Source organism: Rhinoraja longicauda, chromosome 1, assembly GCF_053455715.1.
Source record: "Rhinoraja longicauda isolate Sanriku21f chromosome 1, sRhiLon1.1, whole genome shotgun sequence".
NCBI lineage: Eukaryota > Metazoa > Chordata > Chondrichthyes > Rajiformes > Arhynchobatidae > Rhinoraja > Rhinoraja longicauda.
Window position 1 is genome coordinate 2,190,153 of NC_135953.1, and position 15,000 is coordinate 2,205,152.

Below are 15,000 nucleotides of genomic sequence, written 5' to 3' on the forward strand. Positions count from 1 at the left end.
CATCCCTCTCTCAGCCCCTCTTTCCTCTGCCCCACTACCTTCCCCACCCCTTCCTTTGCTCAGTCCCCCATGCTGCCCCCCTGCCCCGCAGTGTGTGCCGGGGAGGGGCGTGTTGTTACCAGAGGCGGCAGCGTTGTTGACCAGGATGTCCAGCCGCTGCTCCTCCTCTCTGAGCCGCTGGGCGAATGCCCGCACCGAGCGCATGGAGCTGGGTGTCCAGCAGGCGGAGGTGGACCTGCCCGTTCCCCGTGCGGCGGCGGATCTCACGCTCGGCTCTCCGTCCCCGCTCCTCACTGCGGCACGCCAGGATCACCCGCGCACCCCTACGGGCAAGGTCCTGGGCGATGTGGAGCCCGATCCCTGGCCACAGACAACACCAAGGGTCAATGTACCAGCCTTGACCCCTCCCACCATCCCCCACCCCGATCCCTGGCCACAGACAACACCAAGGGTCAATGTACCAGCCTTGACCCCTCCCACCATCCCCCACCCCGATCCCTGGCCACAGACAACACCAAGGTCAATGTACCAGCCTTGACCCCTCCCACCATCCCCCACCCCCCCGACTCCCATCCCGACCCCACCCTAATCTCCACCCACCCCGATCCCTGGGCACAGACAACAGCAAGGGTCAATGTACCAGCCTTGACCCCCCCCCCCACCCCGACCCCACCCCCTCCACCCACCCTAATCTCCACCCACCCCGATCCCTGGGCACAGACAACACCAAGGGTCAATGTACCAGCCTTGACCCCTCCCACCATCCCCCACCCCGATCCCTGGCCACAGACAACACCAAGGGTCAATGTACCAGCCTTGACCCCCCCACCACCCCCACCCCGACCCCACCCCCTCCACCCACCCTAATCTCCACCCACCCCGATCCCTGGGCACAGACAACACCCAGGGTCAATGTACAAGCCTTGACCCCCCCACCACCCCCACCCCGACCCCACCCCCTCCACCCACCCCAATCCCTGGGCACAGACAACACCCAGGGTCAATGTACCAGCCTTGACCCCCCCATTACCCCCCCCACCCCGACTCCCAACCCGACCCCACCCCCTCCACCCACCCCAATCTAAACCCACCCTGTTCCCTGGGCACACACAGCATCCCTCGTCACCAAGGGTCAATGTACCAACCTTGACCTGCCCGACCCCTGACCACCCCCTACTCCCACCCCCCTAACCCCCCCCGACTCCCACCCCCCCAACCCCCACCCCGAACACCCCCCCACCCACCCCCCCAACCCCCACCCCCCCCCCAATCTCCACCCACCCCGACCCCTGGGCACACACAACACTGTGTGTTGTGGTCATTGGGGTGGTCAATGCACCAGCCTTGACCACCCCCGACCCCCACCCACCCCGATCCCCCCTGACCCCAATCCCCTCTGACCCCGACCCCCCACCCCTCTCCAATCTCCACCCACCCCGATCCCTGGGCACACACAACACCCCTGGTCACCGAGGGTCAACGTACCGGCCTTATCATCATCATACTGTATTAGCCAAGTATGTTTTGCAACATACGAGGAATTTCATTTGCGGAACAGTCAAACCAATAAAAAACACATTAAACAAACCAGAGAACATTAACACAAACTTTAAAAACACACTAAAAATTACCAAAAATGACGAAAAGGCACAGACCGTACGCGAGGCTGCCATTGCTCACGGCGCCACCTGGTGGTATAATGGCATAGATCAGCCATGATTGAATGGTGGAGTAGACTTGATGGGCCGAATGGCCTAGTACTGCTCCTATCACATGAACATGAACTTTCCCAATATAGACCAGGACTGTCTTAGGCTGAATGTGTTCAGGAAAGATTCCTCAGGAGATATGTGGAGGGTTCCACATGGGAGAGAGCAAAGCAGAAGAAAGTCAAGAATCTTTTACTGTCATATGTCTCAATACGGAACAATGACATTCTTACTTGCAGCAGCACAACAGATATGTAAACATGTGTAGGATGCAACTGCAGATGCAGGTTTAAACCGACAATAGACACAAAAAGCTGGAGTAACAAAAACAATGTCCCATGTAGTTTGGAAACTTAGTTTGTAGTGTTTAATAATCTAATGATAGACACAAAATGCAGGAGTGATTCAGCGGGTCAGACGGCATCTCTGGAGAAAAGGAATAGGTGATGTTTCTGGTTGAAACTCTTCTTCATAATCTAAAGGTTCTCTTGGGAAATTAGGAGGGACAAGTGTAGAAGTGATTGTCGGCTGGCCGTTTGGACCAGTGACCACTGTTCCTGTGGCATTAAAATCATTATCGATAAAGACAGGGCAGGCCCACAAATTCAAATCCTTAATTGGGGCAAGGCCAACTTTGATGGTATCAGACAGGAACTTGCTGAAGTTAATTGGAGTTGGTTGTTTGCAAGCAAAGGAACGTCTGGAAAGTGGGATGGTTTTAAGAGTGTGATGACAAGAGGTCAGGGCAGGCATGTTCCTGTTAGAGTGAAGGCCAAGGGAGGTGGGCGTAAGGAAGCCTGGACTGATTAGTACGGGTGTTAGGGGTTATGGGGAGAAGGCAGGAGAATGGGGTTAGGAGGGAGAGATAGATCAGCCATGATTGAATGGCAGAGGAGACTTAATGGACTGAATGTCCTAATTCTACCCCTATTTCTTATGACCTAATGATGCCGAGAGAAATTGTGGCTCTGGTCAGGAAAAAGAATGAGGCATGGGGCACATATCGGCAGCTGGGATCATGTGTATCTCTGGAGGAGTTTAGGGAGCTGAGGAGTAAACTTAAGAAGGAAATCAGGAGATGTTTTGAAAGATGCTTTATTATCACGTGTGACAGGTCAATGTGAGATTCTTTGTTTTGTATGCAGAAGGTACATGAATCATCATTAGACATGGGTGAGGTGCCAGGAGACTGGAGGGTGGCTAATGTTGTGTCTCATTTTAAGAAGGGCTGCAAGGCAAAGCCTGGGAACTGTAGACCAGTGAGTCTAACATCTGTGATTGGTACGTTACAGGAGAGTATTCTGAGGGATAAGATATACATACATTTAGGAATCAGGGACAGTTTCTTCCCAGCTGTATCAGGCAACTGAATCATCCCACCACAACCAGAGCGCAGCCCTGAGCTACTATCTACCTCATTGGTGACCCTTGGACTATCTTTGATTGGACATTACTGGCTTTACCTTGCACTAAACGTTATTCCCTTATCATGTATCTCTACACTGTAAATGACTCGATTGTAATCATGTATTGTCTTTCCGCTGACTGGATAACTCGCAACAAAAGCTTTTCACTGTACCTCGGTACACGTGACTATAAACTAAACTGAAACTGAACTGAGAGCTGATTAGAGATAGTCGTAGAATCATACAGTGTGGAAACAGGTCCTTCGGCCCAATTTGTCCACACCGGCCAACATGTCCCATCTACACTAGTCCCACCTGCCTGCCTTTGGCCCATATCTCTCCAAACATGTCCTATCCATGTACCTGTCTATGTCAGCATGGTTTTGTATGTGGGAGGTCGTGTCTCATGAATCTGATTGAGTTTTTGAAGAAATAACAAAAAGGTTGATGAGGGCAGAGCTGTAGATGTTGGAAGAAAAGGTTGCTTTTCAGACTGGAGACCTGTGATTAGTGGTGTGCCTCAGGGATCGGTGCTGGGCCCATTGCTGTCTGTCATCTATGTCACAGATTTTGTTGAGAATGTACAAGGCATGATTAGTGAGTTTGCAGATGACACTAACGTGGGTGGCATTGTACATCGCGAAGATGGTTTTCAAAAATTACAAGATATTGATCAGTTGGGCAAGTGGGTGGAGGATGGCGGCGACGGTGCCCATAGCAGCTGCGGCTTACCTGCGGTCCATTTGTCTTTGTGAATTGTTGTTTTTTTTTACTTGAGTGTAGATGTGATGTCGTGTTCTTGTGGTTATGTATTATGGGGGGGAGGGGGGGAGCTGTAAAATTGTAAATTTGTCCCTTCCGAACGGAGACCCGACCTTTGTTTTCTGGGTCTGGTCTCCGTTCCTGCTGCGGCCTACCATCGGCCCAACTCCTGGAGCTGGCGGCCTCCAGGGCTCCGGTTCGCAGAGCCCGCGGACCGGACTCACAATCACCGGAGCCGGCCGTCCTCGGAGGCTGCGGGAGCGGCTGCGACTCGCCATAGGCTCGGGCCGCGTGGATGCCGACATCGGGAGCTCCGGCAGCGGCAGCGTGTTCGCCAGCCCCGGATCGCGGGGCTTGGGTCGGCCCGCTGGGGACATTTCACCGTATGGCACAGGCCTGCAACCACAACAGCCTGACCGCGGGAGAAGACGGCAGGGGAAGGGAAAAGACATTCTGGCCTTCCATCACAGTGAGGAGAGGACTGAGGGAGACTCACTGTGATGGATGTTTCTTTTTTTGTGTGTTGGTTGGGGTTGTGTAATTTGCCTATGTTAATGCTTTTAAAGGCAGCATCTCTGTAGAGAAGGAATGGGTGATGTTTTGGGTCGAAACATCTTCCATTTGTTCTCTCGAGAGATGCTGCCTGTCCCACTGAGTTACTCCAGCATTTTGTGTCTATCCCTGAAAGAAGGCTTTTGGTACATTGGTCTTCTTTAGTCAGGCTATCAAGTATTGTAGTTGGCATGTTATGTTGCAGCTGTTCAAGACATTGGTGAGGCTGCACCTGGATTATTGCGTTCAGTTTTGATCATCCTGTTATAGGAAGGATGTCGTCGAGCTGGAAAGAAGAAGCAGAGAAGATTTATGTGGGTATTGCCAGGACTTGAGGGCCCGAGCAGGTAATGGTTGGGAATTATAGGGACAGGTTGGGCAGGCTTGGACTTTATTCCTTGGAGTGCAGGAGGCCGAGGAGTGATCTTTTCATGAGAGGAATAGATAGAGTGAATGCACAGTCTTTTACCCAAGAATCAAAAACTAGAGGACAGAGGTTTAAGCTGAGAGGGGAAAGGTTTAATAAGAATGGAAGCAACTTTTTCACAAAGAGGATGGTGGGCAAATGGAATGAGCTGCCGGAGGAGGTAGTTGAGGCAAGTATTATAACAGCATTTAAAAGACACTTGGACAGGTACATGGACAGGCAATGTTTAGAAGGGTATGCACCCCTCTCAACCCTTCTGAATTTGGCGGAAAGTTTCCGCTTCCTTTCATTTCCGCCATTCCGATTTTGCCTCACATTTTCCCGCAAAACTTTTTGTAATTGCAATTTGTCAATTCGGCTGCCAGAGGTCGCTAAGGGTTCCGCGAAAAATCCCCCCAACTTGGAAGTCTCCCCTAAAATGTGTACCCAGGCTGGGCAAGGCAGCCAATCTCGACCTCATCGGGACTTCCATGGCCGATCGGTGGGTTGAATTTGCAACCTGCGGCCGGGGCTGTGGAACTCCAGCGCTGCTAGAGCCAGCACATCTATCCCCATGGCCGACTTCCTTGGCCAGCAGAGCTCTGGAACCAAGAGTGCCAGAAAATCAGTGGTGGAACTGTAATGAGTAAATATTAAATTTAAGTGCAAGATTATATAACTATATTAATTAATTAAGACGGGGTTAAAATATAAAACAGCAGAAAAGCCAATTACCACCTTTTGGGGCTGATTATCAATTAATGTGTGAATTTACTTCAACAAGTACTTCCATATGCTTAGTCGAGTCGCATATATCAACTCTTTCTTCATAACGTAGTCATACATTTTATGACCATTGTTCTTTTATTCAATACCAAGAGAATTGGGGTGTGTAAGGAAAAAGCAAAGTAGAAAAAACAAAACAAATTTTTCTTTTTGTTGCAAAACGTATCTCTGTTCAATAACCTTTCTATAAATAGCAGAATATACTCATGATCAGCCTGACATTGTACATGTAGTCCAAGAACTAGACTGTTGGAAATAATAGTCGTTTTTCACACATGAATGTAGCACACGCGTATGTGCATTTGGCGTGCATACTTTTGTTTTGCTGAAAGGTTGCATTACGCACCATATTATGAATTTTGATGTAAAACTCTGAGATGGCAGTCAGGTGCCACTGCTGGCGGGCCGACCATGGGTCGGACACTTTCGAAAAAGCAAAAGTCAATGGTTTGTGGTCCGTAAAGGCCACAAATGGGCGGCCTTCTAGAAAATACCTAAAGTGGCGGACAGCTAAATAGAGAGCCAGAAGCTCTCGGTCAAAGGCGCTATACTTCAGCTCAGCCGGATTAAGCTGTCGGCTGAAAAACGCCAAGGGCTGCCAACTGCCATCTACCTGCTGTTCCAAAACCCCTCCCACCGCCACGTCCGACGCATCGACCGTCAGGGCCGTGGGGGCGGAGGCGCCCGGGTGGACGAGCATGGTGGCGTCTGCCAGAGCCACTTTAGCTGCCTCAAAGGCCGTCTCAGCGGCCGCGGACCACTCTAACTCGACAGGTTAGCCTGCGAGACACTGGAAGAGCGGACGCATGACCCGTGCCTCTGCCGGTACGAACCTATGGTTGAAATTCACCATGCCCACGAACTCCTGCAACCCCTTTACTGTGGTGGGTCGCGGGAAGGCACGGACAGCCTCCACTTTTTCGGGCAAAGGAGTGGCGCCGGCAGAGGTGATCCGGTGTCCTAAGAAATCAATAGAGTGGAGGCCAAATTGACACTTGGAGGGGTGGATGATGAGCCCGTGGTCTTGAAGCCGCCGGAACACGGTCCGCAAATGGACCAGGTGTTCCTGCTCCGAGCGACTGGCGACCAGGATATCATCCAAATAAATGAAAACAAAAGACAAATCCCGACCAACATGGTCCATAAGCCGCTGGAAAGCCTGTGCCGCGTTCTTCAAACCGAAAGGCATACGCAACCATTCGAACAACCCGAATGGAGTGATTGTGGCAGTCTTTGGTATGTCTTCCGGACACCAGGAATCTGGAGGTAGCCCTGCACCAAATCAATTTTGGAGAATACCAAGGCACCTTCCAGCCCAGACGAGAAGTCCTGGATGTGCGGTATGGGGTAGCGGTCTGCCGTGGTGACGGCGTTAAGGCGTAGGTAATCTCCACATGGTCTCCACCCCCCAGATGCTTTGGAGACCATATGCAACGGAGAGGCCCACGGCCTGTCGGACCGACGGACAATTCCCATTCGTTCTATCTTCTGGAATTCTGCACGCTCCACCACCAGTTTGTCCGGTGGCAACCTCTGGGCCCAAGCGAAAACGGGGGGCCCCTCGGTGGGAATGTGATGGACAACGCCATGCCGGGCAGAAGGGGCATCGAAACGCTGAACGAGCAGCTCTGGAAACTCAGCCAGGACCGCAGCATACGGGTCGGAGGCCGCGACAACGGCCTGGACAGTCGGGCTGGGCGGGGTGGCTGGCGGTGGAGCAGCGGGCTCATCGCTGCTAGCGGAGGGTCGAAGGCCTTTACCTCGGACATCGGGAACTAGTGAAACGGCCCAGAGGAAATCTGCGCCCAGGATCGCCTGACCGACTTCCGCGATGATAAACGACCATTCGTACGTGCGGGTGCCGAAAGCCAGAGACATTGCCCACGTACCATACGTGCGGATGGGGCTACCGTTAACTGCGATGAGGGTAGGCCCTCTGTTACCCGATCGGGCTTCGAGGTCGGTCGGCGGCACGATGCTGACTATGGCTCCCGTGTCGACCAACAATTCTGTGTCCGTGAATCGATCTCGGACGTAGAGGCGTCGGTTCTGGCCAATCGCAACCGCCTCTATGTACGATCGGCCGAGGCATTTCCCGAGAAGGTACAAGGTGAGCGGCAGTTGCGGGCTTCTCCACCCCATCGCAGATGATAATAACACCAGCCGCGCTTGTGCGGATCTTTTTGGCGGGGTTTTGAAGAAATGGCGGGAGTCGCGGCGCCATCTTGGTGCCGCTGCGGGCTGCCTAATGGTGCCGAGACCCTGTTGATCGATCTGTGTTTTTTCGATTTGGACGCCATGAGCGCATCGGCTTTCTCCGCGTATGCCACGGGGTCCTTAAAAGAACAATCCGTGAGCATAAGCCTAACATCTTCTGGATGTTGCTCTTGGAATGCCTGCTCGAACACGAGGCAATCCTTGTGCTCACCTGCCAGCGCCAACATTTCGGCCATGAGGGCGGACGGCCGCCGATCTCCGAGATCCGGCAGGTGCATAAGCCTCTCAGCTCGATCATGCCTACTGAATCCGAAGGTTCGAAGCAAGAGTAACTTCAGCGCCTCGTACTTGCCGTCTGCAGGAGGGGAGGTGATGAACTGCATCACCCGCGCGGACGTCTCAGGCGGTAGAGCGCTGACCAGGTAATAATACTTTCTCTCGTCCACCGAGATGTTTCTCAGGTGGAACTGAGCTTCAGCATGGGCAAACCAAAGTTGTGGTTGATGCGCCCAAAACGGAGGAAGATGAACGCTGACCGCGTTTAGCTGCGGTACGCCGGGTGTTAGAACCAAAGCAGGGACGTCTTGTCCCTCCATGGTAGATGATCGGCTAGATCACGTCGGGGTCACCAATATGGCGAGTCTGGAGGCTTGTACTTTGTTAAAGAAGTTTATTGCGGCAGCAATATTCAATTACAAAGGATAACAAACGAGATTACAGAGAACCATTAACTCAAACTGTTCACATCGAAGTTCTCTTCCCACTGACTGGTTTTGGGCCCCAAAACCACCACGTGACCTTGCTGGCCAATCAGCGGGTTCAACTCTCAGGACCAATCCCTACGGTCGCTACAAGATCTGGTTAAACCGGACCAAGCCTATGTGTCGGCAGAACATGCATAAGTGTTCAGCGTAACAGTCACCACATTGGGAACAGCGGTGGCAGTAGATCGGAGCCCTTCTTAAAACTGTTGGTAGGTGACGTTTCAGGTTGGGAAGCTACTTCAGACCAATGACAGGTGACGTTTCAAGTCGGGATAGTTCTTCAGACTGTTGACCTTTCAGGTTGGGGCTCATCATCGGATGGATGATAGGTGACATTTTGGGTCAGGACCCTTCTTCAGACGGTTTGGGGTGAGGTTTCAGACTTTTCAGGCTCTGGAGAAGGGTCTTGACATAAAATGTCAGTTGTCCATTCTCTCCAGATGCTGTCTCACCCGCTGAGCTCCTCCATATTTTGTGTTTTGATCACTAACTTCATTAAGTTACAACAGAACAGAACTGTCACCTGAGGCATTGGGAAATAACGTTCACCCTTATACGGACACACTGGCCCTGAACACTTATTATTTCACTATGACATTTTAATGTTTTTTCAAATGTTCTTTATAGATGCAGGATCTAGCTAGTATTAATCTTCTCTGAATATGTATTCATATGTCTATGTGCTGATGTAGTTCAGTTTCTGTCATTGCAAATTTAAGAGTTTGTGTGATTGCAAAAATGAGAGAAAATTATATATTTTTATCTTTCACAGGGACCAACGTGAACTAGAAAAGAGAACAGAGACTATACAACACTTTATAAATCAGTTTTCTAAGTGGCAATATCGAATGACAGGACACATACGTGAACTACAAGAGATTGCGGACAGTATTGATCGGTATCACAAAGGTGCCACAATTGCAAATGTCACAGGGTCGTCTGTAGGTGTTGTAGGAAGTGTGCTTACGCTTGCAGGAATAATTGCTGCTCCTTTCACTGCTGGCGGCTCCCTGATACTCACTGCTGTGGGAGTGAGCATAGGAGGAGCTGGTGTTGCCACTAACTTGACAGCTGGTATCACTGAATATGCTATACGGTCAGAGAAGCAGAAAAGGGTAGATGAGATCATCAGACAATATAAAAATGATCGGAAAGAAATGTCAGCACACTTGAAGGACATCGACAGTGATCCCCAGTTCCTGAGTCATCTTGGTGAGGAAGAAAATACAGAATGTGATTATAATGAAAGCACAACAAGGGATTGGGTCAGGAATGCAGTTAAAGCTGGATTAGAATCTGGTTCCATCAGCATGAAAACATGTAAAGTGACAGCATCAATCATGGGCAAACAAGTCTTAAGCAAATCTCCCGGCCTTAGCAAACTAGCTAAGAAATTGACAACTCTGAGTCACGATGTTCGAAGAACAAAGTATGCCCTGGAAACTAGAAAAGTGAAACAGCTGCTGTATGGAACTCCTCTAGCTTTGTCCAAAACTACAAGAGCTTTTTCAGGAGTTGCGGGAGCACTCTTCATCGTGTGGGATATCTACTCTATAACTAAGGATTCCATTGATCTGAGCAAAGGAAGTAAAACTGAAGTAGCTAAAAAGATACGAGATGAAGCTCAGAACATAGAGGATGCATTAAACCTGTATGAGGACATATGTCAGTTTCTAAAAAGGTTCTTGAGAAAGACTGAATAATGAAGTCCAGGGGCTTTCTTTGTAGCTATACTATACACCACTTTGTCCCACCCGTCATTCCTTCTTATCCCCACTCCCATTGGGCAGAAAATAAGTTCATAAGTCATAGGAGAAGAATTAAGCCATTTGGCCCACCAAGTCTACTCCACAATTCATTCATCTATATTTCCCTCTCAACCCATTTTCCTGCCTTCTCCCCATAACCCTTGACACCCTTACTAATCAAGAATCTGTCAATCTCCACCTTAAAAATACCCAATGACTTGGCCTCCACAACCGTTTGAGACAACTGACTTCCACAGATTCACCACCCTGTGACTAAAGAAATTCCTTTTCATTATCTTTCTAAAGGTGTGTCCTTTTATTCTGTGGTGATGTCCTCTGCACTCTCCCACTTGTGGAAACATCCACTCCACATCCACTCTATTCAGGCCTTTCACTCTACGGTAAGTTTCAATGAGGATCCCCCTCATCCTTCTAAACTCCAGAGTACAGGCCTAGTGCCATCGAACTCTTATCATAGATTATTCCAATCAACCGTGGGATCATTCTCGTAAACCTCTTCTGGACTCTCTCCAATACCAGCACATCCTTCCTCAGATAAGGGACCCAAAACTTGTAACAATACTCAAAATAGGGTCTGACCAGTGCCTTATAAAGCCTCAGCATTATATCCCTGTTCCTTCCACCAGCCTCACAATTCATTTCTCTTCTCTCCACATCTGATACCCTTTTGTCTTTTCACTCTGGTCCTTTTGTCACTTACTCTACCCACCTGCCAATCACCCCCTCATACGTATCCACCAATTACCTTTGATCTCTATTCCCTTTGATCTATTTTCAAACCTTACACTTCCTTATCTATGTATCTCCCTCTCTCAACATCAGTCTGAAGGGTCTCGACCCGTAATGTCACCCACTCCTTCTCTCCAGAGATGCTGCCTGTCTTGCTGCACAGGGCCGCACGGTGGCCCAACGGTAGAGTTGCTGCCTTACGGTGAATGCAGCACTGGAGACCTGGGTTTGATCCTGGCTAGGGGTGCTTGTCTGTACGGAGTTTGTACGTTCTCCCCGTGACCTGTGTGGGTTCTCTCCGAGATCTTCCGTTTCCTCCCTCATTCCAAAGACGTAGATATTTTGGTTAATTGGCTTGATAAATGTAAGAATTGTCCCTAGTGGTTGTAGGATAGTGATAATGTGCAGGGATCGCTGGTCGGTGTGGACCCGGTGGGCCAAAGGGCCTGTTTCCGCGCAGTATCTCTAAACTAAACTAAACTCAGAGATACTAGACACAAAATGCTGGAGTGACTCAGTGGGACAGGCAGCATCTCTGCAGAGAAGGAATGGATGACGTTTCGGGTCGAGACCCTTCTTCAGAACCTTCCTCAGAGATGATGCCTGACCCACTGAGTTACTCCAGCACTTTGTCTTTTGCTCAAGTTTCCAGCATCTGCAGTTCCAAGAGACAAAAGTGTTTTATCGTCTTGTCCTTAAATTGAACAAAATTGGAACAGCACAACAGATATGTAATCATGGTCATTTGTAAAACCCATAATAAACAACAAATATGTATACAGATGCTCGCCGACTCACGATGCTTCGACTTATATTTCAACTTTGCGATGGTGCAAACGGCAGCGACCTGTAGTGAACTGCAGCTCGCTTCCGGCCACGTGATCAGGTGTATTAAATGCATTTCCACTTACGATATTTTCGGTTTCCGATGGGTTTCTTGGAACGTAACCCCATCGTAAAGTCAGGAGCACCTGTACATATATATATATATATATATATATAAAAAACAAATCAGTACCCGTGACAGACTGGGCAGTGTTCATCATTTTTTGCAGTCTTCTTCGTTCCTGAGCGTACAAGCTGCCGAACCAGGCCGTGATGTGCCACTATGCTCTCTACTGTACACCTGTAGAAGTTCACATACAAATTCTCTGTAATCTTCTCAGGAAGTAGCGGCATTGATGGGCTTGCTTTATGATTGCATCAGTGTGCTGGGTCCAGGACAGATCTTCAGGCCTGATTGTATTTATGTACTGTATATCTGATCTGATTGCATAGCCTGCACAACAAAGCTTTTCACTGTACATGGGTACACACGTCAATAATAAACTAAACCTAAAATAAAACCCCTGTCCCTGGGGGAATTATCTCCCTGATTCCCCCACTACTGAGGGGAGGTTTGCCAGCCTGGGGCGTGAGGGAGGCTGGAAGATTCTGCAGTTGATGAGATGGGGGGGGGGGTGTAAAATGTCAGAGTAGCATTGGGTTCAATGGGTGCCTGAGGGGGCAGCACGGACTCTATGGGCCGAAAGGCCAGCCGGCTGTGAACACGGGACAAAGTGCGACAGCACTCACTCACTCAGACACTCACACAGAAACTCACTCACTCACATTCACTCACACTCACATTCACTCACTTACTCAGCCACTCACTCACACAAACACTCAGTCATTCACCCTCCCTCCCTCCCTCCCTCCCTCCCTCCCTCCCTCCCTCTGCCAGGGGTTGGGGGGGGGGGAGCGGGTGTGAGGCGCCGCTCGTGTTCTCCGCGCCTCAACTCGTGCCTCAACTCGTCCTTCCAAACCTGTCCTATCCATGTACCTAAAATTAAAGTGAGAGAGGGGAGAGGGAGGAAGGAAGGGGGGGAGAGTGGGAGGAAGGAAGGGGGGGAGGGGGAGGGAGAGTGGGAGGAAGGGGGGAGGGGGGGACTCCCCGTGTGAGTGTGTCTCATGTGTCCCGGGTCCCGCCCGCGGGCAGCGGTGTAAATAGTCGCGGAGCTGGGCAGGGCAGCTGCTGTGTGGAGACAGGCAGCAGAGGGGAAGGACAGCTGTCCGGCTCACAGTCCCGGGCAGGCAGGCAGGCAGCCCGCCCGCACCACGTCCATCCCCACCCACCCACAGCAGGCGGACACGGTCAGGCCGAGGGGGCCTTGTGGGAGCCGGGAGGGAGCGGATGGGAGACGGCCGGCCGGCGGGACCCATGAAGGTCGAGGGGGAGGTCCCTGACAAAAAGCAATCCAACCAAGACCCCAACGGTGGAACTGGCGGAGGATGACGGCTGACTTTAGTGGAGCGTCACAATGGCTGGGAAGGCGGATGAAGGCTGCAGCAGAAAAGGGTCCCCGGTCGCCTTGGACTCCATGCCACTGGATCCTGACCCAGATCTGTCACAGACCGTGTGAGGGCTGTCTGTGCACCAGTCTCCCCACGTTAAACAAAGTCACCCACAGGTGTCCTCTATGGAGAGGACAGTCATACTTGCTTCCAGTGACCGCTGATGATGATGAGTTGGATGCATTGAGTTTAAGAATCAGGAAGTCATGACGCAACTTTATAGAACTTTGGTCCAGCCACATTTGGAGTATTGCATGCAGTTCTGGAAGGATGTGGAGGCTTTGGAAAGGCTGCAGACGAGGTTCACCAAGACGCCTGGATTAGAGGATTTCAGCTACAGGGAAAGGTTGGCTAGACTTGGATTGTTTTCTCTGGAACGTCAGAGGTTGGGGGAGATGTTTAAAGATGTGGGACCTTTTTACACAGAGGATGGTGAGTGAGTGGAATTCACTCACTCTCTCAATTCACTCACTGGTGGAGGCCACATCCTGACTGTAAAACATCACAAAGCACAGTGGCTGATGAACCAGCTCCTTCCTTCATGTGTCTCAGACAAGTGAGTGGTTGCTTCAGGTTCTCAGTGACCTCTGCCCAGATTGTGCCATGGTTTTACTGAGAGTTTCAGCACTTTCAGTTCCACCCGACCCCAACCACATCCTTGGCTTTTTGGATCATGAAACCGTGAAACCATGTGACTGTTGGCATCATGGAAAAATAGGTGCTGAGTTTGTAAGTAACTCAAATAGTTAAAGTTAGGAAGTCACTCAAGAAATTAAAATAGTTACTGAGTTAGTAACTTGGTCCCTGTCCCTCCAAACCTTTCCTATCTAGTTACCTGTCCAAATATTTTTAAACTTTGTCAATTTACCAGTCAAAATAACTGTTTGAACAGGTGCATGCACCCATGAAAAGCTGTATGAAAAAGTTGCCCCTTTAAATCTTTCCCCTCTTCCTTAACCCCTGTGCCCTCTAGTTTTAAACGCCCCAATACCAGGGAAAAGGCTGTGACCATCCACCTTATCTTTGCCTCTCATGCTTTTGTTAACTTCTGTAAAGTCACCCTTCAGCCTCCAATGAAACCCCATAGAGTCACATGGTTTCTGTGAAAGGCCAAGGATGTGTTGGGGTGAAACTGAAAACACTGAAGCTCTCAGTAAAACAAGGCACAACCTGGGCAGAAGTCACACTGACAACCTGAAGCAGCCACTCACCTGTCTGGGAGACTGAAGGAGGGAGCTGGTAATCAGTCACTGTGCGTTTTGCTGTCTATTGGTCTGCGTTACACTTATTCAGTGCTGTCCCTGGTGTTCAGTTCACTCACCTTCCAATGTTATTTCTGGCAGAGTGTGGGTGGTGAGATCGTGTGATCGGAGCCACAGACACTACTCTGGTGAGAGGTAAGGCCAAGAGAGGGGACGGAGACCGGCAACAGCTGTGGGATTGGCACGACGGAGGTATAGAAGGATGGACAGGTAGAGTGGGAGCGGCCGTGTTGGGAGGGATTGGGAAGTCAAACTGATGCTGCTGAGGGTTAAACCCAGAAATTCCTGTCATTGCTGTTCCACC

At 50.3% G+C, this 15,000-nt stretch overlaps 2 protein-coding genes across 2 annotated transcripts in view; one reads left to right on the forward strand and one right to left on the reverse strand.

The window, feature by feature from the left end:
* LOC144595043 (interferon-induced very large GTPase 1-like) overlaps positions 1-15,000 on the reverse strand; it is a 271,628-nt gene that overhangs the window by 132,247 nt on the left and 124,381 nt on the right. The window lies entirely within an intron of this gene.
* LOC144598271 (apolipoprotein L6-like) lies at positions 9,451-10,311 on the forward strand. The gene has a single exon (XM_078408220.1). The coding sequence runs from the start codon at positions 9,451-9,453 to the stop codon at positions 10,303-10,305; it is 855 nt and encodes a 284-aa protein (XP_078264346.1). The 3' UTR covers positions 10,306-10,311.

Coding starts and splice junctions, on each gene's coding strand:
- LOC144598271 (XM_078408220.1), top strand. CDS start 9,451: ATGACAGGACACATACGTGAACTACAAGAGATTGCGGACAGTATTGAT.